The sequence below is a fragment of the Balaenoptera ricei genome, chromosome 5 (assembly GCF_028023285.1).
Source record: "Balaenoptera ricei isolate mBalRic1 chromosome 5, mBalRic1.hap2, whole genome shotgun sequence".
NCBI classification, from domain to species: domain Eukaryota; kingdom Metazoa; phylum Chordata; class Mammalia; order Artiodactyla; family Balaenopteridae; genus Balaenoptera; species Balaenoptera ricei.
The window spans coordinates 89743908-89771136 of record NC_082643.1 but is presented as its reverse complement, the minus strand read 5'-3'; the positions used below and the strand labels follow the sequence as shown (position 1 = coordinate 89771136).

General features: G+C 36.7%; 1 protein-coding gene across 3 annotated transcripts in view; it reads left to right on the top strand.

Annotated features, from left to right (window-relative positions):
* Positions 1-27229, top strand: part of STIM2 (stromal interaction molecule 2) — a 162411-nt gene that overhangs the window by 44400 nt on the left and 90782 nt on the right. For all 3 annotated transcript variants that reach the window (XM_059923229.1, XM_059923228.1, XM_059923230.1), the window contains one exon: positions 13864-13994. In XM_059923229.1, the coding sequence (XP_059779212.1) occupies positions 13864-13994 (131 nt within the window). The remainder of the gene's footprint in view (positions 1-13863; positions 13995-27229) is intronic.

The window sequence follows — 27229 nt, the reverse complement described above, 5'->3', positions numbered from 1 at the left end:
GCTCATGTCTGTTGCCAGAGTTGATGGTATTATGATTATTTAGGGAATATATGGGCTGATAGGTAGACAGTTACATGTGATTATAATAGTTATGCATAAAAATGCTGTGAAAGTGGAGAATAGGAAATACCTGTTAAGCAGTCAGGAAGGCTTTATAGAGGGGGTTAATCACTAGTGAAGTGATTCTTCAGGGATCAGAATGTGCTTTGTATTTCATGCTGTGGTCATTGGGCTTTATTTTTTGGGGGATTGGGAAGTACTGAAGGATTTCAGCAGGAGGGGTGATGTGACCATCTTCATATTCTAAAGATATGGTGGCCGTAAAAGGGGATACATTTGTAGCGTGGTGGTACTAGAGATAGGGAGACCATTACAGGAAAGCTGTGGGGGAAGTGATGAAGTTATCTCTGATGGCAGCAGTGGAGAGGAGGAGAGGAGGGAACTGGATTTGAGCTTTTAATAGTCAGACAACATGCAGATGTTGTTCTCACTTCTTCCATCCCCCACCCACCCCGCCCCCATCAGAAAAAGAGCTAAAAGTTTGCGTTTAGAAAACTGACCCAGTTCTGATCATCTTCAGATTGCTGATCTGCAAAGAGCTTTGATCTTAATTGTTAAGGGTATAGCTGCATTTAGGATAGAAATCATGTCTTTTAGTGACAAAGCTCTTTCTTTGGATGGAAGCTAAATTTATGCCTGGATTATGGTAATAGTGTAAATAAGACTTTTCAATATAGGATCTACACAGTCACATCATTTCAGGAAGCAAAGCTAACATTACTTAAAATGATCAGTACTATTTTATGAATGACTTCTTTCATTCCATTCTAGATCATTCTAAGTCATTTCTTAGAAATTTCTGATTGAGTTTTGTAGGCAGGAAGAATGCTGTAATTGTCAGTCTCTTTGATATCATGTCCTTCTAGGCCAGATTCTACCTATTTGATGCCACCCTGTGTCTTGTCCTTTCCTCATATCCTGAAATGGAAGGGACCTGTTGCAATGTTCCCATCTGTCATGTGGTAGGTGGAGTTTTCTTGGATTGTCTGTAAGAACAGTCTTCCTATTGCTAATTGGGCCAAAAAAAAATAACAGGTTTATAATAATATGAGTTTAGTTTTTAGTATCTAATCATTCAGAGATTTAGTTTATATATCTTTCTCTAAAATTATGAAATACAAAGGAAAATGATGCATAGTTATATTTATGCTTGATAATCAATAAGGTCTTTTTCTGATTGATGACATATCTATTTAATGGAGGCTGCATACCATAGTGGAGTGAATGAGAGTTCTAGAAATTAGTAAAACTTACCTTGTAAATATTTTTGTAATCTGCCCCATTGTATCTCACCTTATTAGCACAATCTTAGTTTAGACCTTGGGGCTTGGCATAATAAAATAACTTGTCTCTCTGCCCTCAGTCTGTTGTCCTCGAATCCACACTCTGCAGCTACCCTAATGTTCTACAGAAAACGCAAATCTGACACCATCCCACCCATGTATCCATGAGTCTATTGTTGCTAGTGAGTTCTGCTAAATGCTTAAATTTGTGACATAACCGGAGTGGCTCCTTGAATATTTAATTTCCATGAAGTCTTGCTAGCTCCAACAATTTGATACACACACCCGCGCACGTACTTGACTTCTGTAAAATATTTTAATGCATTCATTTCTTTTTATGCTTTAAGTACTGTTTACTTATTTACTTAATAACTTGTTGATAGTATTTATTAAAATACCTGATATAGGTTGATGTTAATTGAGATGGGTATAAAATTATGAAAAGATAGAAAATAGGACACATAACTGATAGTAAATAAGAAAGCGGCACAGATCTCTGTCAACCATCTTCATAATTCTTTTTTTTTTTAAATTTATTTATTTATTTTATTTTTGGCTGCATTGGGTCTTCGTTGCTGCTCACGGGCTTTCTCTAGTTGTGGCGAGCAGGGTCTACTCTTCGTTGCGGTGCGTGGGCTTCCCATTATGGTGGCTTCTCTTGTTGTGGAACATGGGCTCTAGGCACGCAGGCTTCAGTAGTTGTGGCACGCGTGCTCAGTAGTTGTGGCTCACGGGCTCTAGAGTGCAGGCTCAGCAGTTGTGGCACACAGGCTTAGTTGCTCCGCGGCATGTGGGGTATTCCTCGACCAGGACTTGAACCTGTATTCCCTGCATTGGCAGGTGGATTCTTAACCACTGTGCCACCAGGGAAGCCCGAGTGGTTTGTTTTTTGATGTTGAGTTATATGAGCTATTTATATATGTTGGAAATTAATCCCTTATCGGTCATATCATTTGCAAATATTTTCTCCCATTCATCAGGTTGTCTTTTTGTTGATGGTTCCCCTTGCTGTACAAAAGCTTTTAAGTTTAGGTAGGTCCCATTTGACTATTTTTGCTTTTATTTCCTTTACTTTAGGAGGCAGATCCAAAAAAATATTGCTGTGATATATATCAAAGAGTGTTCCACCTATGTTTTCCTCTAGGAGTTTTATAGTATCTGGTCTTACATTTGGGTCTTTAGTCCATTTTGAGTTTATTTTTGTATATGGGTTAGAGAATGTTCTAATTTCATTCTTTTACATGTAGCTGTCCAGTTTTCCCAGAACCACTTATTGGAGAGACTGTTTTCTCCATTGTATATTCTTGCTTCCTTTCTTATAGATCAATTGACCATAAGTGTGTGGGTTTATTTCTGGGATCTCTATTATGTTCCATTGATCTGTGTCTGTTTTTGTGCCAGTATCCTACTGTTTTGATTACTGTAGCTTTGTAGTATAGTCTGAAGTCAGGAAGCATGATTCCTCCAGCTCTGTTCTTTCTCAAGATTGTTTTGGCTGGAGTGTATTTTAACAGAGAAAAGGAGGAGAGAAATTCAAGATGGTAAGTTAGCAATGTTTTTGAGGAGATTTTCTGCAAAGGGGAGTAGTAAAGTGGAATTGAGAGTGTTTTGCCTTTTTTTTTTTTTTTTTAAAGGATGGGAGAAAAGCATGTTTATATTCTGATGCCAATGATCCACTGAGAACAAAATGTTAAGGATGAATACGTGGAGTAGTGCTCTTGAGGAGCTCGATGGGATAAGATTTAGTTCACGAGTGTAGGGATTGGCATTATATAGAAACTTGGATAATTCCTCTGTGTTAATAGGCCAGAGGCACAGTATGAGGTGTAGACGCTGGGAGGTAGTTCGATGGGTCGTGAGAGTTTGTGGAAGATCTCTTCTAATTGCTTCATTAAATTTTTTTTTTTCTTTCAGTGAAGCACAGGAAGCAGAGTCATTGCCATGAATAAGGGTGGGGAGAAGACGTTGAGGGTTGAGGATCAGGAAGATGTGAAATAGAGTGGGAGAGTGAACAGACCAGGGAGTTACTGTATGATTGCCTGGCAACATTAAGGGTGCCGTTGAAGTTTGTGGCTATGGATTTAAGGCATCATGATCAGCTGTGTTTAGATGCATGGGTATCGATGCACAGTAGGTGGAGAATTAGGTTTTTCTTTAGTTGTTGTGGCTTTGCTAACCAAGAATGATGAAGTGAGAGAATGGCAAGGGAGTTGAGGGTGTTTGCAGAGGAGTGATTATAATGGGTGGCCATGGATTTAGCTATAAAAGGAAGGGAGAGAAATCGTTAAAGATGAGGGACAGTAATCCATGCGAGAGATGATGACTCTGAATAAGGTCTACGTAATAGGTCTGCATAATGTTTCACAGGTAGAACCAACAGGTTTCCTGAGGTTGGATGTGACATGTGTGAGTGTCGTCAAGAATGACCTTAGAGTTTTTGACCCTTAGCACTTGTAAGAATGGAGTTGCTGTCAGCTAAAGTGCTTGGTACTTTATCACATTTGGTGGTTTGGTTATATTTTGTTGATCTGATTGTTCCATATAAAAAGAGAACTTTTCTAGTGTAATTAAAGGTAGGCAGATATAAATATAAACCAGCTTAACCCATGACCACTCATCAAGTTTCTATATTGATTCACTCATTCGGTTCATACTTACTGAGTACTTGTTATGTTTCAGGTGATGTTCTAGGTGATGGGAATATAGCACAAAATATTCTTTTTGGGTATTTTTAAAACTAAGAAGTCTTTTTCTTTTGACAGATTGTGAGATATAGGGAAAAATTAAGTTCTTTGGATTTGGACAGACCTAGGTTGAATTTCAATAAAATGATTAAAGCTTTTCACTGTGGGTAAATTACTTTACATATGAGAGTCTTGGCTAATTCATTGTGAGAAGTGGTAGCATGATTCCAACTTGGTAGGGTTGTTGAGAGAAGTAGAATTAGATAACCAAGTAAAGCACCTGGCATATAAGTTACCCAACAAATACTCTGCTCCCTCTTTATCTTCTCTCTTTGTATTTTAGGGTGTATTTGGTTTTGGGATTGGCCAAAAGATATTTAGAGTTAAGTCTAATTAAAAATGAATGTTTTTGATATCTGTTAAGGTAATAGTAATATTGATATTATAGGAAGAGTACACTTAGATTGCAGGAGACTTGGCATTGAATTCCTACTGTGCTGTTTAATTTCAACAGGAACCTTACCTTTCTGGATAATAATAAAAAGTATCTATTGAGTGTTGTTTATGAAGTTCCAAGTATGTGCCACACACTGTATTAGGTGTTTTATATATAGATGTCTTATTTAATTCTAACAGCAACCTTGCAAATTTACTATTATTCCCATTTTACAGATGAAGAAGTTAAGGCAAATAAGTTAAATAACTTTCCTGAGGTTATATAATAAGAGGCAGAATGAGAATGAATTAAAAGTTCTTTTTCCTCCTATAGAGTGCTCAACATTTCTCATCTGAAAAATTGGGATACTGATTTTATTTTTGACTGTTGTTAAATTCTCGCACTGAGAGAGAAGTGAAACAGAGAAGTGAAACAGTTGGATCAATGCCTGGCAGTAACAACAACGTTCTCTTTATTTCCTGAGGTGTTGATGTAGGTAGAATGGTTTTAATGGTCTTTGTTCTCCATAGCTTATGTTTTGCTTATAGCTTTTTAAAAAATTGTGGTAAAATATATATAACATAAAATTTACCATTTAAACCATTTTAAGTATATAATTCAGTGGCATTAAGTACATGCACAGTGTTCTGGTTGTAACTTTGAATTATCATTTTCTTCCCTCCAAAACAAATAAAAATAAAGCTATTTCACTACTCTGTGCACATAATGTTGCTAATCAAAATGTTAGTGTTTAGGGCTTCCCTGGTGGCTTAGTGGTTAAGAATCCGCCTGCCAATGAGGGGACATGGGTTCGAGCCCTGGCCTGGGAAGATCCCACATGCCATGGAGCAACTAAGCCCGCATGCCACAACTACTGAGCCTGTGCTCTAGAGCTTGCAAGCCACAACTACTGAGACCACGTGCCACAATTACTGAAGCCCACGCGCCTAGAGCCCGTGCTGTGCAACAAGAGAAGCCACCGCAATGAGAAGCCCGCGCACCGCAAAAGAGTAGCCCCCGTTCGCTGCTACTAGAGAAAGCCCGTGCACAGCAATGAAGACCCAATGCAGCCATAAATAAATAAGTAAACAGATAGATAAAAAAAGTTAGTGTTTATAGCATCCTGGGAAATTAGGAGTCAGTAAATAAGTGTATGCATGCATCTGTTTACTTTTGTTTTTTGCACCTAGTCAACAGTATTTTCCTGCATATGACAGATACAGCAAAGTTATACTCAGATATAGTATTGCTTTCTAGGAGGTTATAGTGTAAAACACAGTGGGAAAAATTAGGCAGCTGTCAGTGAATCTAGAGATAAATACAGCTGCATAAATACTTCTCACTTATTTACATACATTAAAGGAACATATTGGTTAACCATGAATATAAGTGTAGATATTTTTGGGTTGAGGAATGTGTTGGTAAATGAATTGCATATTAAGATAGTTTTGAGGCAGAGGCATCACCTTATCTCCTACCTTTAGAGAGGCTCTTTGAGAAGATTAGCAGGAACTTTTTGAGGTGGCAAGGACAAGATGCTTTGTGAGGGTGGGGGAATAAGTGGGAGTGAAATAATCAGAAGATGGTAAGTTGAAAAATATCCCTGGAAAGTGGGAAAGGACCTAAGTAACTGAGTTTGTATCAGATAGTCTGTTTAAAACATTTGGAAGGTATAAGTGAACTTAGCAATTTTTAAGGGAAATTTTTAGCTAACAGATGAGGGGAAAGTTCTTTCTTTTTACAAGAGTCAGACTAATTAATGAGTACTTTGTAAACAAAGTCAGTGATTCAGAGCTCCAAGAGGCAGTCATCAATCAGAAAGGGTTTCAAAATAAAGGCTCTTTATTTTCTTTTCAGTATAATACTTAAGCCATAATTTGATATATCAGCAGTGGTTTCTCAGCCCTGTTGTTGGTGAGGTCTGTCTCCTTTATTGAACTTTTCAAAAATCTGAGTTAAACATTTGAGATTCAGGATCCATCTGCATTTTTATAGCATCCTGGTATAGCGTTGTGTATACCAGTTACAATTTTCTTTTTCTCATTTGTTGTTCTGGCATGTAATATACTTTCAGTAAATATTAGCATAGTTTGAATATCTACCATATACCAGGAAATATAATAGATTATGGGTTGAAACTTCTCTTTAAAAAAGTATGTGGCAGCCTTTATTATTTATTTATTAGACTTTTTGAGAAACATCCATTAATCCTCCTATATGCCAGGTGTTGGTGATATGCTAGACATTGGGATAATAAGAGAAATAAGGCAGACTCTGCCTTAAAGAGGATATCAAAAAAGAAAGAAGACATTATTCACTTTCTTTTTGAGTTTGAATCAGATTGTTGGTTTATTGAAAAATGACACCAAACGGTTACCTCTGAAGATTTTAGAGAAAATTTGCTCTCAAAATATTCAGATTGAAGTATTTGATTTGATAAATGCTTGAACTATTAATGGAAGTACTAAGTATGAACAATATTTATTTAAAATTTTTCTCTCAGTGGTAGTAATTAAGAAAATCCTAATCATGAGACTCATAAATAGTTGCCAGCGTGGTAAGCCACGTTCTTGGCAGTATATGATGTTGCACATTGTTAATGGGCTACAGTCATTGGTTTGTGATTAAAAGTCGGCTGGCTCTCCCTCTTAGTTCTTTTCTGCATGAAATTTGCTGACCTTAAAGGTATTATGGGAGGGAAACTAGCTTTAAAGGCTGGATTTACTTTTTCAGTTTCATTTATTTCTTAAGCTCTTATTTTCTTACATTTCTGAACTGTATTCCTTGCCTATATCAATTGACTGGGACAACAAAATATAGAATATGGCATAAATATTTATGCCTCTAGTAAAGGCTTAATGGAATCACATTTGGCGCATTTTGTAACTCTATGTTGTTTGGTTTCACTCAGCCAAATAGAAGTGTACCTTTGTTTTACCTAGACTTTAGTTCATTCTAAAAATGTCAGTCATATTTGTCTCCTTTCTCTCACTACATTCAGTTGTCACTTCAGTCTGACCTCTTCCATCTATCCTCACTGCTGTGGTTGTAGTTTATGTTGTTACTTCCTGCCTGTACTGTTGGAAAAGGCATTCACTGGTAACAAGCATGTAAACTGAGACTATAGTTTTTTCTCTAGATTAAAATAAAACTGACTATATGGAAAGCATTTTTTGAACTTGAAAGCACTACACAAAATATAAGTTGTGATTTCTGTTATATTTGCCATCAAGTCACAGTTCACTTAAAAATGATCAGTGGCTTCTTTTAGACTCTTCTTTCTTGGTTCATTGTCATTCACTGACTGATAACCCCAAGCCATCTTTCCAGATTCACATCCTACTGCTCCTCCACCCACGCTTGCTAGTGTTTTCTTCCTCCCTCTGGGCAGTACTGTTAGCTGGCAGAGGGCAGTTGCTTGTTGTGTGGGACCGGCCTCCCCACCCCTCCGCTGAAGGCCTGCAGCAGCAGCTGGAGGAGCGGTGAGCAGCGAGGAGCACTGAGTAGCACTCTCAGTAGAGAGCCAGACTGCTCTTTGTGGGTCCCAGATGTCATCTTATTTCCTCTTTGGGTTTGTTCTTGTTTTCTCTTTTTCTAACCCCACTTACTAAAATCCAATTTCTCTTTGCTAATACCACCAAAAATGCAATTGCTTGCATGCAAAAGCCAGTCAGCCATAATTATTTATTAGGAGTGGTACTGTATAATAATAATGTACATATATTATAACATATATAATAATAGTAATAATATATAGTAATGAATAAAACAAGCTTAGTCCTCGCCTTCATGAAATTTTATCTTTGCTGCTAAAGTATAAGGGCCTTGAATCTTAAATATTTTAAAGTTCCCTTCCATTTTTTTTTTTATAATATGTTGTATATTTTGTTCATTAAGTATTTAAACAGTATTTGACAGTGAAAAAATAGACTTTATACTTTAGGCTCTTGGGGGCCACTGAATAGTTTTAATTGGAGCAGGAGTAATATTAGTAGATTTTTACTAACACTTAAGAGTTAACTTTAGTACTATAAAGAGGTGAGGGGTTTTATTGTCACTTTCTACATCTTAGTTTTCTAATCAGCCAAGTAATTTCGTGAAAAGTTTTTCTCTTCCAAACATTTATATTGGAAACCAGTTAGGTAAGTAATGCAGTAAACATAGTTTTTGAGCGCTTACTATGTGCCAGGCACTGTTCTAGGCACTCAGAAAAGAGCAACAATCAAAACAAAGCCTTTCATCTCATGATTGCATTATAGTGGAGGATTGGACAGTAAGAAAAAAAATACATAATATGTGCACTGTGATTAAGTGCTGTGAAGAAAAATATAGCAAATAGAAAAGGGGAAGGCTATTTTAGATAGGGAAATAAGATGACCTCTGAGCAAAAACATTTGTGCTGGAATGAAAGGAGTTACCAACAGTGGGTGTACGTGGGAGAAAGAGCTTTGCAGGTCAAGGATACTGCAAGTAGGGGGTTTCAGTGAGTAATTTATTAATATTTTTTCCCCTTTATTGTCACTTTAGAATAATCTGTAGATCCCTCCATAATCTGGCCCTCAATGATATTATCAGTCTTTTCTCTTAATTACCTAGTCAAATGGTAATAATAATGCCTATTTTATGAACAAAGTGAAATATATAATATATAATTTATATATACATTTATGTAATATGTTATAGACACTCTGTAATTGATAGTTATTGTCATCATTATTTTGTTAGTATAATAACTATTAATAGCTTATGTTCTTGCCTATTCATGTCTCCCTAGAGAACACTTGCTCATCTTTCAAGAATCAATGTAAATATCACCTTCTCCTCAAATCTTCTTCTTGCTGTACAGGACTACTCCCTTAGTTTTACTGCCATTATATATTTATTACATGTCTGTCATTGCACTTGCCATATTTAAGTTTATTTGTTTGTTTTTACCCTTTGTATACCTGGCTTCTAACCTGAAGTCTGGCATTTATGTATTTTGCTAGATAAGTAACAAATAAGTAACAAATATATGTTTAAACTTTCAACATGTCTGTTACTGTGGTAATATACTTATTGTAAAGGTTTGTTCAAGGGGAGTGTGAATTAAAGGTGCGTTTTTATCAAAAGGAGAAGTAATCTAAGAAGTATAGGTCTGTGTTCTAGATTATGTCTGTCATTTATGAGGTATCTAGTGATCCCCTTCCTTGGGACACATTTATGCTTCTTGGTTCTCTCTGCTTCTCAGCCAGGTCCTGGCAGTATCTATGATAGCAATCCTTTATTCTTCTCTGACACTGGTGACACTGACGCATTTATGTTCATTATACTGACACTCGAACATGAATTGGAGTCTTGAAGACTGGTGTGAATCCCAGGTCTGTCATTTCTAGGGGTGTGATCTTAAGAAAGTAACTCATTAGTCTCATTTCCTCATCTGAAAAATGGAGATAATATGTTCCTCACACAGGGTTGTAGGGATTACATTATGTACATAAAAGAGCATTGGCTTCTAGAATATATCAGATGTTTCTTATTAGGTGAAATCATTTTAATTCAGTAACTCTGTTTCTGCAGAATCAGATTGAGTGTTTGTTTGGCTTTGGGTAGAGGAAAACAAGGTGGAATTTAACAATGGTGTTGATTGCTGACTTTGGTTAAGTCTTACTCTGTTTCAGCTGATTCCTTTTTTTCTCAGTGGAATGTGCTGGTCTTGATCCAGAGAAAAGAAAGGAATGCTCAGCATAATAATGCTAGAAAGATACATCCCATCATGTTGCATTTAACACAAGGTGAGGGCACCAAGGGGAGGAAATCTGTCTTAGTTGGGTGTCCAGCACCAAGTACAGGGCCTGGCACATGACAGGCACTCCATATCATGTTTAAATGAACAAGTGAATTCTGTTTAGATGAGAAACCTGTTCTGGCTATGGAGTACATAGTGCATTTTGGGTAGCTAAGATAGATGTCTGTAAGATGTTGGCAAAGGAGACTGATTTTGGTATTTTAGCAGTTGTCTTTGAAACCATTATACCTGATTCATTATATGTACAGTTCTTTTATATCATTTTGTATATTTTAAAAGAAATTTAGGTCAGTTAAAAATGATCACTTGTGCTAAAGTAATCTAGAATGGAAACAACTGAGAAAAAGTGAAAAAGACCTTAGAACAGGTAATGGAGTTCAGAATTCACAACTATTCTAAGATTTCTAGGCCTTAAGTCACTGTACCAAAAGGAAATAAAATTTTACGTGGAGAAGTGGATCACTCTTGCCATATCCTCAACCCCTGTTTTTCCTTTTCTTCTGCTGTTCCAACTTGGCAAAACACCAAGCCTTAGAGCAGCCTTCATCATTTACCTCCTCCATTCCTTGGGGACATGGACTGTTGGGTGCGGCCAGGATTCCTGAAGCACTTCCCCACTGCTGTGGCTCCCAGTCTTGCTTCCATCTTGTCTATTTTCCACTGTCACCAGAATGGTCTTTCTAATGAATCTGTTTGTGTTGGTTCTCTCCTTGAAATCCCTTATGGGCTTCTCAGTTTTCAGGATAAAAATCCAAATTCCTTAGTATGGAAAACCACTTTCAGAGATTTGACCCCTTCTTACCAATCTCCTCTTTTTTTTTTTTCTTCCACCCACATATTATCTGTACCAGACATATTAACCAGTTGCATTTTTCTGAGTGTTTCATGTTCTTTTCATGCCACTGAACATATGATGTTTCTTTTTCCAGGCATGCTTTTCTCTCCTTCCCAAGGTCATCAACTACAGGTCCTTTAAAACTCCCCACGGTTACCTCTAGAAAACTTCTGACTTTCGCTTTCCCAATCTGGATTAGGTGCCCTTTCTCCATGCTCTCATAACGCCCTACAATTAATGTTCTCAGTGGTACCTAACCCAATAACATGCCTTCTTCCTCCCTAGACTGTGAGGTTTTTCCAGTACAGGATACTCTATTATCTCTTTAATTTCTAATGCCTCTCACTGGTTAGCACAGTATGGAAGCCTAGAATTTTGTGATTTAGTTAATGTATGAAGTAACAGAATTTATCAGAGGTCCAGATTGTGCCCAGCTAAGTCCTGGGTATTATGAGCATGTGAGAAATGGAATAACATGGTCCCTGCGCTTTTCATAAGCTTAGTTGTATGGACAAAATGACATTAAGCAATTAAAGGTTAATTAAAAGTACAACATTAAAGGATGATTTGAGAATAAAGATACAGTTGAAAATTTCAAATCCCTTGGCATTTCATTATCTGCTTTTTGCTCTGTTTTTCCTTAATATTTACCACTACTAACATGCTATGCCTTTTATTTATCTTATTATGCTCATCTCCTCCATTAGAATGTAAGTTTTATGAGGAATTCTTACCTCTTTTGTTTACTCTGGTATTTCTAATGCCTGACACATGGTAGGTGCTCAATAGATATTTGTTGAATGTATGGAATGGTGTTCAGAGAAAGAAGTACTCACTAGGAGCTAGTATTTATGAAATTCTTCATGGAGAAGTTACATCCAGAAGTAGACCCTAAGAGATAGTGTTTTATTAACTAAGTTAATTTAAGTAAAAAACTACCCATTTTGTTTATATATGAGTTTTTTCCAGATCATATGTTCCTCCTAATTTTCTCTCAAGCTTTTTAATGTTTCTGCCGTCCTCACTGTTGACTTCGCTTAGAGAGTTTGACAACAAAGCCTATTTAATCAGAGTGATGCTGAGCCTTTCCTTATTGTACTAGTTGTAATAACTTTCACTTCATATGTTGGTTAGCAAAATAAATATGTGTTAAAAATATGTCTGCTGGAGGCAGTAGCACGTTGTATACACATCTTCTTCACACCATGTGTTGTTGTGATACCTGAGAGCTTATATTTTATTTTGCATCCATTCAGAATAACTTGTGGGCATATCAGGGTTCTGGATGTCTTGTGAATTAGGGATCATAATTGACCATTATGCCTGTAAGTTCTTAAATTTTAGCAAATCTTAATCAGAGTTTTGAATATTTATACACATATTTATGTCACATAACTTATAATTTCATTTTTAGAGAGTTTCCTTTTCTGTTTCCTTCCCTTCTAAAATTAAAGGAATCAAAATTAAGTTTCAGATTAAAAACTTAAAACTATTAGAAATGTTAAATTGCCAAAATGGTCTATAAATGGAACATGCAGGTAATATAGGCTTAAATTGTTTTTTTTTTTAGAAAATTATTAGTTGGTCTCCAGGACTGGCTTCTTTTCTTGTAATTTTTTTTCCTAAGTGCAGAATTAGATATTCTTAGGCCATTATGGCTGCAATAGAGCTTAGTAAACATCTGGTCTACTTGCTTTATTTTAGAGAGGTAACTAAGATACAAGGACAAGTGATTTGTCCACAGTCAGTTAACAGGACCAGATGATAAACTAGATTTTTAACTATTGTTGAGGAGATAGCCAAACTGTGGCTAACCCTTCTGTTATGCTAATAACCACTTTAAACTTTAAGACCATACTGTTCCTAGAAATACACGTGGATCTGATGATGTTTTAAAAGGATATTATTTTAGTGACCTGGTAGAAGTCAGTTCCTGGAATTTGTCAATCCAGCAGTCAGCCAGATTGGGTGTGAGTGAAGTTTTGGCAGTACTTTTCCATTTTGGTATGTAGACTGTTTACTGGTTGAGTCAACAGGAGGTAATTTTTATTAATCTCATTTTAAACCATGAAAAACCCCACATTCTCTTTAAATTGTTGGTTTTTGACAACCTAAATGTGAGGATTCACTCATTTTCCATAGGAAAAGGTTTAGCCAATAAATGTATGTTAAGAAAAACATGAAGAACAAGATTTTTAAAAATTCAGTTTTTCCTTGTTGAATCTAAGAAGTTATACATTTTATTTTAAAAAGTCATATGGTGGACTCTTGGATTCTGTTAGATAGAAAAATGATAAAAACATGTCTAAGGATCATGTGAATAGTCTGCATTTCTTTTTCTTGTATTCTTTGTGATGTTTCCCTAGGACTTATGTTTTAAACTGGACTATACAAAAATAGCACCTTGTACTCTGTGATTTTTAGTTTTTTTTTTTTTTTTAAAGGAGGGAGTTTATCTGTTTTGGGGGAGGAATAATTTATAAATATAATGAGCTGGATAAGAAGAAAATGGTTAAAGATGTGGAAGAATGTAGACAACCTGAATTTAGTACTGGTTTTAGTTGACTAATATCAATTAAATTGAATTATTTATTTTTAGTCAGTGTGTTCATATATTATACTTTTGATGTGAAGAATACCCTACTAGATGTCTTAAAGCCTCTTAGTTTGACTTAGTCTGAAATTTAATTTGTTGGTTTTGCTTTAAATTACATTCTCTTGACTATAGCCTGTGTTTGGGGATTGCAAGTTAGTAATTGCCCTTTGTTCTATTTCAGATCCCTGCATGTCACTGAGTCCACCATGCTTCACAGAAGAAGATAGATTTAGTCTGGAAGCTCTTCAAACAATACATAAACAAATGGATGATGACAAAGATGGTGGAATTGAAGTAGATGAAAGTGATGAAGTAGGTGGAAACCCTTTTTCCCTGGTATTCTCTTAAAACAGAATGACCAAGTTTTTAGTCTTAAATTTTCCCATTATTCCGTGTATGACTCAACTCCTTCATCTTCATCATCTTTAGTTTTTCTCTTTACATTTTAATTTTACCGTTTGTATTTACATGGTTTTTCTTTTTTCTTTTTTTTCACGTCTATACAAGTCTTCTCAGGTTTATAAGAATTCCCAGTCTTGTGTACTTGGGTTTCTCAACATATATCCTATTCTGACTATATCAGTTATCTATTGCTGCTTTACAGACCACCACAAAATTTAGTGGCCTAAAACAACAACATTTTGTTATTTCTCCTGATCCTCTGCGTTGACTGGGCTTTGCTGAGCACTTTTTCTGTTCCTGTAGTTATGGCCCGAGGTCACTGTGGCAGTTGCATTCAGTTGCCAGCTCTGCTGGGCTGGAATATCTCAGATGACCTCTTTTGCATCAGAGTCTCTCTCCATCCAGTCTCTTATCATTCAGGAGTCTAGCTCAAGCTTCCTTACAGCATGGCATCCAGCTTCCAGGTGGCAGTGTTCCAAGAAAACAAGTTCCCATGTGAAAGTGCTTATCATGCCCCTGCTTGCCAATGCCTGTTAATATCAAATTGGCTTAAAGCAAGTTATTTGGCTGAGCTCAGAGTCTGTGTGGGAAAGGATTATACAAGGATATGAATACCAGGAGATGTGGTTTACTGGGGGTCACCAATGTCCTAATCTACAGTACTCACCATACAAATAAATAGCGCTTTATTTCTTAAGCATTCTCATCTTACCCCTGTCTAGTGTCCCTTTTAGTTTTCTTCTTAGAGGTTGTTTTCTTTATTTGACTATGGTCTCATTCTAACCAAATTCCCTGGTCATTTTTTAGTTCTTTTCACCCTTTTTGTTGTATTCGTCACTGTTGAGATGCTTCTCTTTTAGTTTACATAATACTAAATTACACTATTTTCTACATTATTATCTAATGTTGTATAACAGTGACATCCTCTCATCACATTTTTATCTAATCACATTGTTATGTGACAGAAACATTCTCTAAAGATCAATTTTTGACCTGCTGTATAAAACATTTACCTTGAGAATGCTCACCCATTTTTAGGTTACTCCTGATTCCTCCATCTCTAAGCCAGTCCAGATTCTGACCTACATATATTGCTTTCTGCCTGACATATTTTGAGGGCTCTTTTGTTTTCAGCTTAGTTTATCTAAAGCAAAATCCCAGATCTTCTCTTTGAAATCCCTCACTGTTCAATGGCAATTGTGGACCTACTTCTCCTCAGTTTTTACTCTTTTATTTTATTTTTTTTAAGTTTATTTTATTTATTTTTAATTTTTGGCTGCGTTGGGTCTTTGTTGCTATGTGCAGGCTTTCTCTAGTTGTGGCGAGCGGGGGCTACTCTTCATTGCAGCGCGCGGGCTTCTCATTGCGGTGGCTTCTGTTGCGGAGCACGGGCTCTGGGTGTGCGGGCTTCAGTAGTTGTGGCACATGGGCTCAGTAGTTGTGGCTCGCGGCTCATGGGCTCTAGAACGCAGGCTTAGTAGTCGTGGTGCATGGACTTTGTTGCTATGTGGCATGTGGTATCTTCCTGGACCAGGGCTTGAACCGTGTCACCTGTGTTGGCAGGTGGATTCTTAACCGCTGTGCCACTAAGGAAGTACCAGTTTTTTTTTTTTTTAAAAGGAACTCCTTTATTTACTTATTTATTTATTTATTTTCGGCTGTGTTGGGTCTTCGTTTCTGTGCGAGGGCTTTCTCTAGTTGCGGCAAGTGGGGGCCACTCTTCATCGCGGTGTGCGGGCCTCTCACTATCGCGGCCTTTCTTTTTTTTTTTTTTTTTAACTTACAAACAAGCACCTTTTTTTTTTTTAATTTTTATTATTTATTTATTTATTTATTTATGGCTGTGCTGGGTCTTCGTTTCTGTGCGAGGGCTTTCTCTAGTTGCGGCAAGTGGGGGCCACTCTTCATCGCGGTGCACGGGCCTCTCACTATCGCGGCCTCTCTTCTTGCTGAGCACAGGCTCCAGACACGCAGGCTCAGCAATTGTGGCTCACGGGCCTAGTTGCTCCGCGGCATGTGGGATCTTCCCAGACCAGGGCTCGAACCCGTGTCCCCTGCATTGGCAGGCAGATTCTCAACCACTGCGCCACCAGGGAAGCCCATATTGTGGCCTTTCTTGTTGCGGAGCACAGGCTCCAGACGCGCAGGCTCAGTAGTTGTGGTTCATGGGCCTAGTTGCTCCGCGGCATGTGGGATCTTCCCAGACCAGGGCTCGAACCTGAGTCCCCTGCATCGGCAGGCAGACTCTCAACCACTGTGCCACCAGGGAAGCCCCCAGTACCAGTTTTTACTTTTTTAAATTAGGAGTTGGCAGACTTTTTCTGTAAAGGGCCAAATTATGTGTTGAAATATGTTCCCCCCCCCCAAAAAAAAAATATTTTGAAGTCCTAACCTCCACTACCTCATAATGTGACCTTATTTGGAAATAAGTTTATTTCAGATGTAGTTATTTAAGAGGAGCGTATATTGGAGTAGCATGGGCTCTTAATCCAATATGACTGGTGTCCTTGTAAGAGAGGAGAACACCATGTGGACAGACAGACACAGGGGAGAAGATGATCATGTGACAGTGGATACAGAGATTGGAGTTATGAAGCTACAAGTCAAGGAATGACAAGGATTGCTGGTGACACCAAAAGCCAAGAGAAAGGCATGAAACAGATTCTCCCTTAGAGCCTTTCAGAGAGCATGGCCCTGCTGACACTTTATTTAGATTTATAGCCTCCAGACCCGTGAAAGAATAAATTTCTGTTATTTTAAGCCACTCAGTTTATGGTACTTTGTTACAGCAGCCATAGGAAACGAATATAGGCCAGCTAGTAAATAGTTTAGATTTGTGTGAGCCGTATGATCTCTGTTGGATCTACTTAACTCTCCCATTGTAGTGCCAAGCAGCCATAGACAGTATATGAACTAATGGTCATGGCTGTGTTCCAATAAAACTTTGTTTGCAAAGACAGGCATCAGTCTGTAGTGTGCCAACCCCTGCTATAAATAAAATTTTGTGTTCTTAGCATTTATTCCTTTTTCTTCCTTTTTCACTTACCTGTTTTAGTTATTTACTTATTCCATTTTAATCTAGGTATTTATTATCTTATGCCTAGATTATTACCTCTAAATTTTTCCTCTCTAATCATCATGCATATCACTTTGAGAGTGTCTTTCTCTGGCTAAGAAATTTAACAGTGATTTCTTAGTACTTATTAGATCAGATATTAACTCTTTAGTCTTTTTGTTTTTTTACTATCTCTGCATCAGCTGATTCATGCTTACTGAGATAATCTCTTCTCATTGTGGTTAAATCATTTTAATTAGAGTTCAGTTCTATTAATACCAAAATCATGGCTTTCAGTTCAAAATAGTCAAATTTATTTCTTTCATTTTTAGAACTGCAGATGACAGGATAGTCCTATTTTACATTGTTTCCAACTTAAAAAGTATTCGAAATATGTAAATATATTCTGTTGGTCGTAAAGTAGAGTAAATGAAATGAAGTTGATGATTATTAGTTTTACTTACAGGAATATAACAAAGTAGTTGTCATTTATTGAGGGTCACTTTATTATACTGAGTAATTCATTCTCTCAACATCATCACCATTCCTTCGCTTTCTTCCAGTACAAACACACACATACACACAATAAAATCAAGCTATAAAACTACTTTTTAGAAGTAATACTCTGAATTGTTAGTGATGAATTGTTCTTTCTAATCCTCCCAAGATTGTCTAAGGTGTTTACTTAGTTGCTAATATAGTTGCTTAAGATTTTGAATATCAAATATTCTAACATAAATTCCATTTACTCCATAAATTATTACTATCCATATGAATTATGGAGTCAATAGAATTTTATGTTCATATATTTGATGCTCTTTGTAGAGGAAATTATTCTCTAGACTAAATAGATTTCCTGAAATTATTGTTGTACATTTTCTTAGTCATTTACAGTATTAGTTTGATCAAATTCCATGTCAATTCAGAGAGAGTGTAGTGTTTAGTAGATGAATACTCTGTGCAGTTTCATAATTCTGTCCATCAATTAGACTGGAGATAATTTACAACACTAATTCTTGTACTGTGTTGAAAGGTTATAATTTTAAGTTATTACACTGATGGTGCTAAGTTTTCCTTTGATTTTGGTATTTCTGAGGAACTACTCATTGCTTAGCATTGTTTTAGGTTAAGAAATATATTAATTCAGAGGGATTATTATTTTTTTTTTATAATTCAATTAATTTTTTTTGGCTGTGTTGGATCTTCGTCGCTGCACTCAGGCTTTCTCTAGTTGCGGCGAGCAGGGGCTACTCTTTGTTGCAGCGCGGGGGCTTCTCATTGTGGTGGCTTCTCTTGTTGCGGAGCATGGGCTCTAGGCACACGGGCTTCAGTAGTTGTGGCTTGTGGGCTCTAGAGCGCAGGCTCAGTAGTTGTGGTGCACGGGTTTAGTTGCTCCGCCACATGTGGGACCTTCCTGGACCAGGGCTCGAACCCGTGTCTCCTGCATTGGCAGGCGGATATGGTTAACTTGAAGAGTTTAGTATTATAAAATGTTTGAAAAGATTGGTGTGCACTTTCACTTTTTAAAGCTGGAATAGTTTTAGGTAGCCACATTTCAGAAGTTACAAATTAACTTATTAAGATTGGTTAATTCTGAGCCTAGAATAAGGCTAGATTCTTTCTATTAAAAATCTACATAATAAAATTACTTTTGTTATTAATTGATATATCAAGTTATAAATATTACTACTCTGGGGTATTTTCTGACACCAACCAGTTCTTCAGTTTTCCAACACCAACTGCATTTCCAACAATTCAATTCAATTCTGATGCTCTCTCCCTCATCCCACAAGTTAAAGGGTTCAGTCCCATAATACTGCCCTCACCTCAGATCCCAGTCACAAGTCTCTGGTTATGTTTTTGAATTTCTGACTGACTGGCGATAAATCTGGGGTTCCCATGGCTCCTTCCTCAAGTTTGAACATTTGCTGGGTATGTATCTGAAAAAAACAAAAAAACCCCACAAATTCAAAAAGATACGTGCACCCCAGTGTTCATAGCAGCATTGTTTACAATTGCCAAGATATGGAAGCAACCTAAGCATCCATCAACAGATGAGTGGGTAAAGATGTGGTACATAAATACAGTGGAATACTACTCAGCCATAAAAAGAATGAAATTTTGCCATTTGCAGCAACATGGATAGTCTTGGAGGGGTGTTATGCCAAGGGAAATAAGCCAGACAGAGAAAGGAAAATACTGTTTGATAGCACTTATATGTGGAATCTAAAAAATAAACTAGTGAATAATACAAAAAAGAAGCAGACTCACAGATATAGAGAACAAACTAGTGGTTACCAGTGGGGAGAGGGAAGAGGGGAGGGGCAATACAGGGGTAGGAGATTAAGAGGTACAAGCTATTATATATAAAGTAAATAAGCTACAAGGATATACTGTACAACACAGGGAATATAGCCAGTATTTCATACTAACTATAAATAGAGTATAACCTTTACAAATTGCAAATCACCATATTGTATACCTGTAACTTATATAATATTGTACATCAACTGTACTTCAGTAAAAAAAAAAAAGAAAATTTGCTGGAATGGCTCACAGAACGCAGGAGAACACTTTACTTATGTTTACTGGTTTATTAAAAAGGATATAACTCTGGAACAGCCAAGTGCTGTATATGTATAGGACAAGGTATGGTAGAAGGCGCATGGAGCTTCCATGCCCTCTCTGGCCATGCCGCCCTCCCAGCACCTCCCACACCTTGATATATTCACCAACCTGGGAAGCTCTCTGAATCTCTAAGTTCAAGAGTTTTTACAGAGCTCAGTTTTCCCAGAGGTCAGGTAGCTGGGACTGAAATTTCCAATTCTCTGATCACTTGGTCTTTCTGGTGATCAGCCCCATCCTGAGGCTATCTAGGGGCCCCACCCTTAGTCATCTCATTAGCATGAACTCAGGGGTGATTAAAGGAGGAAAGGACACTATCACTGAGGAAATTCCAAGGCTTTTAAGAGCTCTGTGCTAGGAACCAGGGATAAAGACCAAATATATTTCTTATTATATCACAACTTACAAAATATTTAAATATGGAAAAAATAGCAAAAATTCATATTTTTTAATTATTAAAAATACCTTCAAGAGAAGGATCTGTTGCAATTGTGTATAATATATAGACAGAGAGGTATTAAGTAAGCTTATGCAGATATTTGACAGCCTACTTGAATGTATTTGATTGCATAATAATTGCTAGAATTGCAAGTTATTTTAATCTTTTTACCGCATCATCAGATAGTAAATGCTCAGATGTGTGAAGTAGTATCATTATCACTGTGCCAAACAAAGTAAGCGTGCATGGCTGTATAATTTATAGTTCAATGGAATTCTTATTGATTTCAGTGGAATTCCAAATATTTTGTAATAAAAAAATAATAACTTTATGTTAAAAAGTAAAACTTATGTTAAAAGAACTTAGAATTCTATCAGTATAATAGGTGAACTTTAATGTTTAAAAACGTTAGAAGATATCTTTCTCTCTATTTCTTTTAATATGAATATTTAAAAGCAAATATAGTATGCTTCTATATTTTATTAGTACCCAGAAGAATCTAGAAATCCATTGTACAATATGGTAGCTACTAGCAATATTTGTCTATTGAGCACTTAAAATTGAGGTGTGTTATATGTGTAAAATGCACTTCAAATTTTGAAGATTTACATAAATATTGAAGTATTGTTTACATGTTGGAAATGATTATATTATGGGCATACTGGGTTACATGAAATATAATATAAAATTAATTTCACTTGTTTCTTTTTACTTTTTAATGTGACTCCTAGGAAATTTTTAATCACATATGTAGATCACAATTTATTTATATTGGACAGGACTGATCTTAGAGACTATAGTGTGTTGCAGGCTTTAAGAGAATGGGTTTTTAATTCTGTGGTTCTTGGACCAGTGTGGTGCCTTCAGTTCATTATCGCTACATCTTGATTTGTATTTCTTGTTAAAGTGTCTCTTTTTTTTTTTTTTTTAATTAATTAATTAATTTATTTTTGGCTGTGTTGGGTCTTCGTTTCTGCGCGAGGGCTTTCTCCAGCTGCGGCGAGCGGGGGCCGCCCTTCATCGCGGTGCGCGGGCCTCTCACTCTCGTGGCCTCTCTTGTTGCGGAGCACGGGCTCCAGACACGCAGGCTCAGTAGTTGTGGCTCACGGGCCCAGTCGCTCCGCGGCATGTGGGATCCTCCCGGACCAGGGCTCGAACCCGTGTCCCCTGCAGGCAGACTCTCAGCCACTGCGCCACCAGGGAAGCCCAGTGTCTCTTTTTTAAAGAAGTGAATATTAATACTGTTATAGGTCTCTAGTAGCCATCATTAGGAAACTTCATGAATTTAATAGGAAACCTTAGAAGTTTAAAAATACTTAATTTCTTGTGATTTTTGAATGGAAATATTGCTTTTTAAAAAATTTAGCAAAATATTTAGCATTTGAAAATGCTGGATGGAAGCTTAATTTTTTTCTCTTTAGTACCTATTGCTTTTGGTCATATGAGAAAGTATTTACTTTTCTAGTTTATTCATTCATTTGATATTGAGCTGATATTTGAGGATCTATTCCATGCCAGATACTCAAATAGATCTTGAAATATATCAGGAACAAAACAGACACAAATCTCATATACATGTTCAAGCCCTTAGGCTAACATTCTGTTGGGGCTTGTGACTAAACAAAACAAAACTAAACAAGACTAAGCAAACAAGACTAAACAAAACAAGACTAAACAAAAAACTAAATAAGCAGGGGAAAGGGGATCAGGACAGGTAGATAATGGATGGCTGTAATTTTAAATAGGATGGTCACAGCAGGCCTCATTAAGAAGGTAACAAAGTGTGGACTGTTTGCAGTGCTTGGACAAGTAAGAGAATAAATATCTGGCAATTTTCCAGAGCTATTCTACAATTGAAATTGGAGGACTAGGGGTGTTTCAGATTAGGAACAGGATATGCAGCTTTTGCTCTCTAGGTCATTGTCTTCTGACGCAAGATCTAGAAGATTAGATGTCAGTGTATGCTGAATTTGTGACCTGCTTAGATTGAGTTGTTGATTACAGGTAAGTTTGCCTGTTCTGTCAGTATTGAAGATATTTTGGACAGTGTAGGTACTTGATTAGCAAATAATTTAAATGAGAGTATTGAATGGTTTTGTGGCCCTGAGCACAGCAGTAGGAGGCAGTGAGAATTGACGTTGTTATTGCCTACTTCGTGACTGGAAGTTTTATTATAGTTCCTAGTGTGTATGAACTTTGTTTTCTGTTTTTATTTTTCCCCCTTTTTCTTTTATATTTTAAAAGGTTTCTTCCTCTTTTTCTACTTTTTCTTCCTTTTTATCCATTCTTCCCATTCATTTATGTGATTCCAAATAGTTTTAGAGTGTTTGTTATCAGTTGGTTTTGTATACATATGTATATAAAACCAACTTTAATGCCAACTTATGTGAAAAATCTGGTTGTACCTGGTATTTGTTTTTCTTATATTAGCTATTCTGCCTGAAAAACACCTTTGTCATCATTTCTCTGTACACTTCTCAGAAAACTTAGTTTTAACCACACAGATGAATCTGTCTGAAACAAGGAGATTCACTTAAGAAAATAGGCAAAAGTAGGGTTAGAAAAAAATAGTAGAAAATACATTTTAAAAAAGGATCACTGAGTTTTGAATTACATGGAGTATTGTTTCTAAAGGAATAACTGTGTCTATTCTTTACTGAAGTTTTCTAAGTTAAAATTTCAACTTAGGTATTAGTTATCTATTATTGTGTAACAAATTCTTCCCAACTTAGTGGTTTACTAAGCCACTCACGGTTTTATCATCTCACGGTTTCCGTGGGTTCGAAATCCAGGAGCAGCTTAGCTGGCTCTTCTGGCTCTGGGCCTCTCACTAGCTGCGGTTAAGATGTCAGCTGGTATTGCAGTCATCTCAAGGCCTGATTTGGGGAAGATCCACTTCAAGGCCTACTCATGTGGCTGTTGGCTCCACAGGTCCTCACTGGTTGCTGGTTGCAGATGTCAGTCTTCTGCCACATGCCCCTGTCCATAGGGCAGTGGTCTTCCCTGAGTGAGAGGGGCTGAAGGGGGCGGGGGGAGCATGGGGGGAGGGAGAGAGAGAGAGAGAGAGAGGGAGGGAAAGGACAACATGGAAGTCAAAGTCTTTTTGTAACCTCATCTTGCGAGTGATGTTTCATCACTTTTTGCCGTATTCTGTTTGTTGGAAGTGAGTTGCTAGGTCCAGCTGATACTCAAGGGGAGGCAGTTACACAGGAGCACAAATAAGAGAATGTGGGGATCATTATGAGCCATTTTAGAGGCTGCTTACCATGGTTTGTTTTTGTACTCTGCTAGAGAGATTTGATGGGAAATTCTCAAGCCATGGAATTATAAAGTATAAAAGCAGTAAAGTTACATAACTTCCTTCAAAAGGCTTTGCTTTGGAAGTGACCCACAATAAGACTTTTCATGTTTATCTTTGTATTAGGATATGTCTAACATTTTAAAGCATGTTAAATTTGATTAAAATTATCTGCTGAGTAGTACTTTACATGCACAAATGTACTGGTACAACTTATTTGACTGAAGGATCACTTGGCGTTCACCTGAAAGGACAGGCAGGGCAAAGGTAAGGTGAAGAGAGTAGGTACTAAAGAATTCTTGCTGTTAAATTATAATTATTGAGGTATTTTCCTGTATACTGAAATTTTCATAGTTTCATAGTTCAATTAGTTAAAAACTTGATGCCATAAAAACAGGCTTTAATTCTTTTTGGAAAATAATAGCAATAGCATACAACTAGAATAGCAGAGAATGTTAATAGTTATTCCATAAAAAAAAGGGTTAGATGGCCCAAACTGGGAAATGATGAATTAATTTAGTTTTGTTACTGGAGGACTTCTCAAACTTGTATTTATGGATTTATATACTAAGATAACAGAAAACATTTATTTAGCATTTACTGTTTGTTCCACACTGTAAGCACTTTGCATACACTATGGAATGGACTCCTCATAGCAACCCTGTGAACTAAGAATATACCGTAATTATCTATTTGCAGATAAGGAATAGGCTTAGAGAGATGAGGCAAATGCTCAGGGTCACCAGCTTACAAATGATAGAACAGACTGAACCCATGTTCTTGATTTCTAGTCTGTGTTGCTTTTCTGTGTTAATATGTATCACTAATCTCCATCATTATGCCCTCCCTGATACAATTTATAAATAAATAGCTGTATATAAGTAGTATGTGTATATAAATATTTTTACTATATATACATTCTTTTATACCAGTGTTACGTCTTTTTTAAATGTTCATGAAAATATAAATTAAAAATGAGATAAAATTAAATATAAATGGAAGTTCTAATGTTTTCTCCCTCTAAAGTGGATTAGATTGTACATCCCTATGGGGTCTGGGCAACTGAATTTGGAGACCATTGCTGTAATGAATTGTAAAGCAAGGTCTGTTATGAGACACATAGGCTTTATTCCATTTTTATAAGAACAGGCAACCGTGAGAATTTTTCAAAAAAGCAATTTCCAGAAACACTGATAATGTTAATATTCTTCTCTAATTTCCACATTCATTGTATACAGGTCTCTACTATACAGCACATCAATTACTGAAATTCTTATGATGACCACTCTGCCTTTCATGATTGAAATTAGCTTTGATACTGTGATATCTAGAAGAAATGATATTGTAAGAATGGAGGAAAGGTCACACTCATTTATACTAATTTAGAAAAAAAGGTAGGGAATGACTGAGGCAGAAAATTTAGATATCATTTTGATGAGAAAAGAAATGATTAAAACCTACACTTTATTTCCTTTGAAAAATACCTTTTTCTGTACATTTGCCTATGATTTTTTATTTTAGCTGCAAATTCTAAATTAAAAAATTTAATTTTAAAATTTAATTTTTATTTGGAATGTGTCTAATTATTGATCTGTAGAGCTCTTAGCTGCAAATTCTAAATTAAAAAATTTAATTTTAAAATTTAATTTTTATTTGGAATGTGTCTAATTATTGATCTGTAGAGCTCATAAAAGAAGTAATGATTTTGAACACCTTTAAATAGGAGTCTGTGCAAGAAACATTCTTCTCGGGCTTCCCTGGTGGCGCAGTGGTTAAGAATCTGCCTGCCAATGCACAGGGGACACGGGTTCCAGCCCTGGTCCGGGAAGATCCCACATGCCGCAGAGCAACTAAGCCCGTGCGCCACAACTACTGAGCCTGCGCTCTAGAGCCCATGAGCCACAACTACTGAAACCCACGTGCCTAGAGCCCGTACTCTGCAACAAGAGAAGCCACTGCAATGAGAAACATGCGCACGAAGAGTAGCCCCTGTTCGCCGCAGCTAGAGAAAGCCTGCGCGCAGCAACGGAGACCCAACGCAGCCAAAAATAAATAAAAATTAAAAAAAAAAGAAAAGAAACATCCTTCTCTTACCTAGGAGGAAGTCATCTCCTGGGGTTTGCGTACAGTATTTTGATACTCTACAGCACATCAAAACCTGTTAAGTACCTAATATCTGTTTGTCACTTTGCTTATTACCTCTTCTCTGTTTGCATGTTCTTAACTGTGGCTGGAGCTATTCAAAATAATGTGGAGGCTGTAGGCATGTTTTGGAAGTAAGGCAGAAATAAGGTTGGGGCACTCTTCCATTCAATACTTTTTTTGCATTTAGCCTACAGAATGAGGAAAGAAAGGCAGTGAACCATAAGACAGAGTGGATTACTGCAGCCAAATCTTTGGGCCTTAAGGGAGAGAAGTGGATGAAAAAGAAGTTGGTATAGTTTTTGTAGTTTTGAAAGATTGCTCTAAGGAATAAATCAAAGTGTGCTTCTGGGACAAGCAGCAACTTGTTAGAATTGCAAATTTTCAGGCCCCCCCCCTAGCCCTACTGAATCAGAAACTTGGGGGTGGGGCCCAGAAATCTGTTTTAACAAGTCCTTCCATGATTCTGATGCCTGCTTTGTACTTTAATAAATTTTAACAGCTGTTTTTGCACTATACTTTTGTAACAGTTTTTATAATCTCAGGCATTATATTTGGCTACTGTGATGGTCTTGCAAAAGACATCTTTTCCTGCCCCTGTACTTTGCGATTTCACGTTGGCCAAGTTCCACCTTAAAGAGGTCATGGACTTGCAATTACTATAAAGCAGGGCTACATGTGTATTTTTCTGGGTAGAAGATTCTTTGCTTTTGTTAAAGTAAGATGGTTCTGTAGCCTAGAATGGTTAAGAACCACTGTATAAATTAATGGGATGGATATTAAGAAAATATCTCATTTTATAGTTATATAAACATAACTAGACTATTTCTTAAGTTCTAAATTTTCTATCCTGCCTCAGCATTTATTTACTTGAGTACCTGGGCTCTTATGTCTTCCCTTGACAATTATAGTACCTATTTACTAGACTTCCTCCTCTATCTCTTTCTTTTCCAATTCATTTACCAGCTGCTGTTGTTATCTTTCTCTTTATAGGTATTTGATAAGAACTAATTCTCCTAGAGTATTTCAATTCATATACCCCCGTCTCTTTCAAAGCAACCACCGTAGAAACCAGAAGACTTTCTCTTTTCTTACCATCCAGACTGTCTCACCTCTACCTCTTCAATCTCTTCTTGATGATTCCTTAGTCACGGGTCATTCGAGAGCACCATTGGTGCTATATAGTTCAGTTATATATAGATTAAATATTAGGCTTTTGTTGTAGGAACTTAAATACCACAACAGTTTCTGTAGAAAGATGTGTTTCAAATGGCAAATAAATGCTCTTAAATGCAACTGGCTTAACTGGGAATGAATAGTCTATGGTTATGAGTTCTGTCTATAAAGAGCCAAAAACTTCTGAATTATTTTATGGCCATGAAACATTCAACCCAGGACCTTTTGCTTCTTTCTGGGAATTACCACAACCCCTGCTTCAACTGGTACATATTTTAGCCCCTTCCTCCAAATTATATCTGCTTTTCTTAGTCATACCAAGTAATAATCATTAAAAAATACCATTTCCCATTCCTGTTCCATTAATTTTTAATTTACCTTACAAAGAGTTTCGTATTAAATACCGTTCC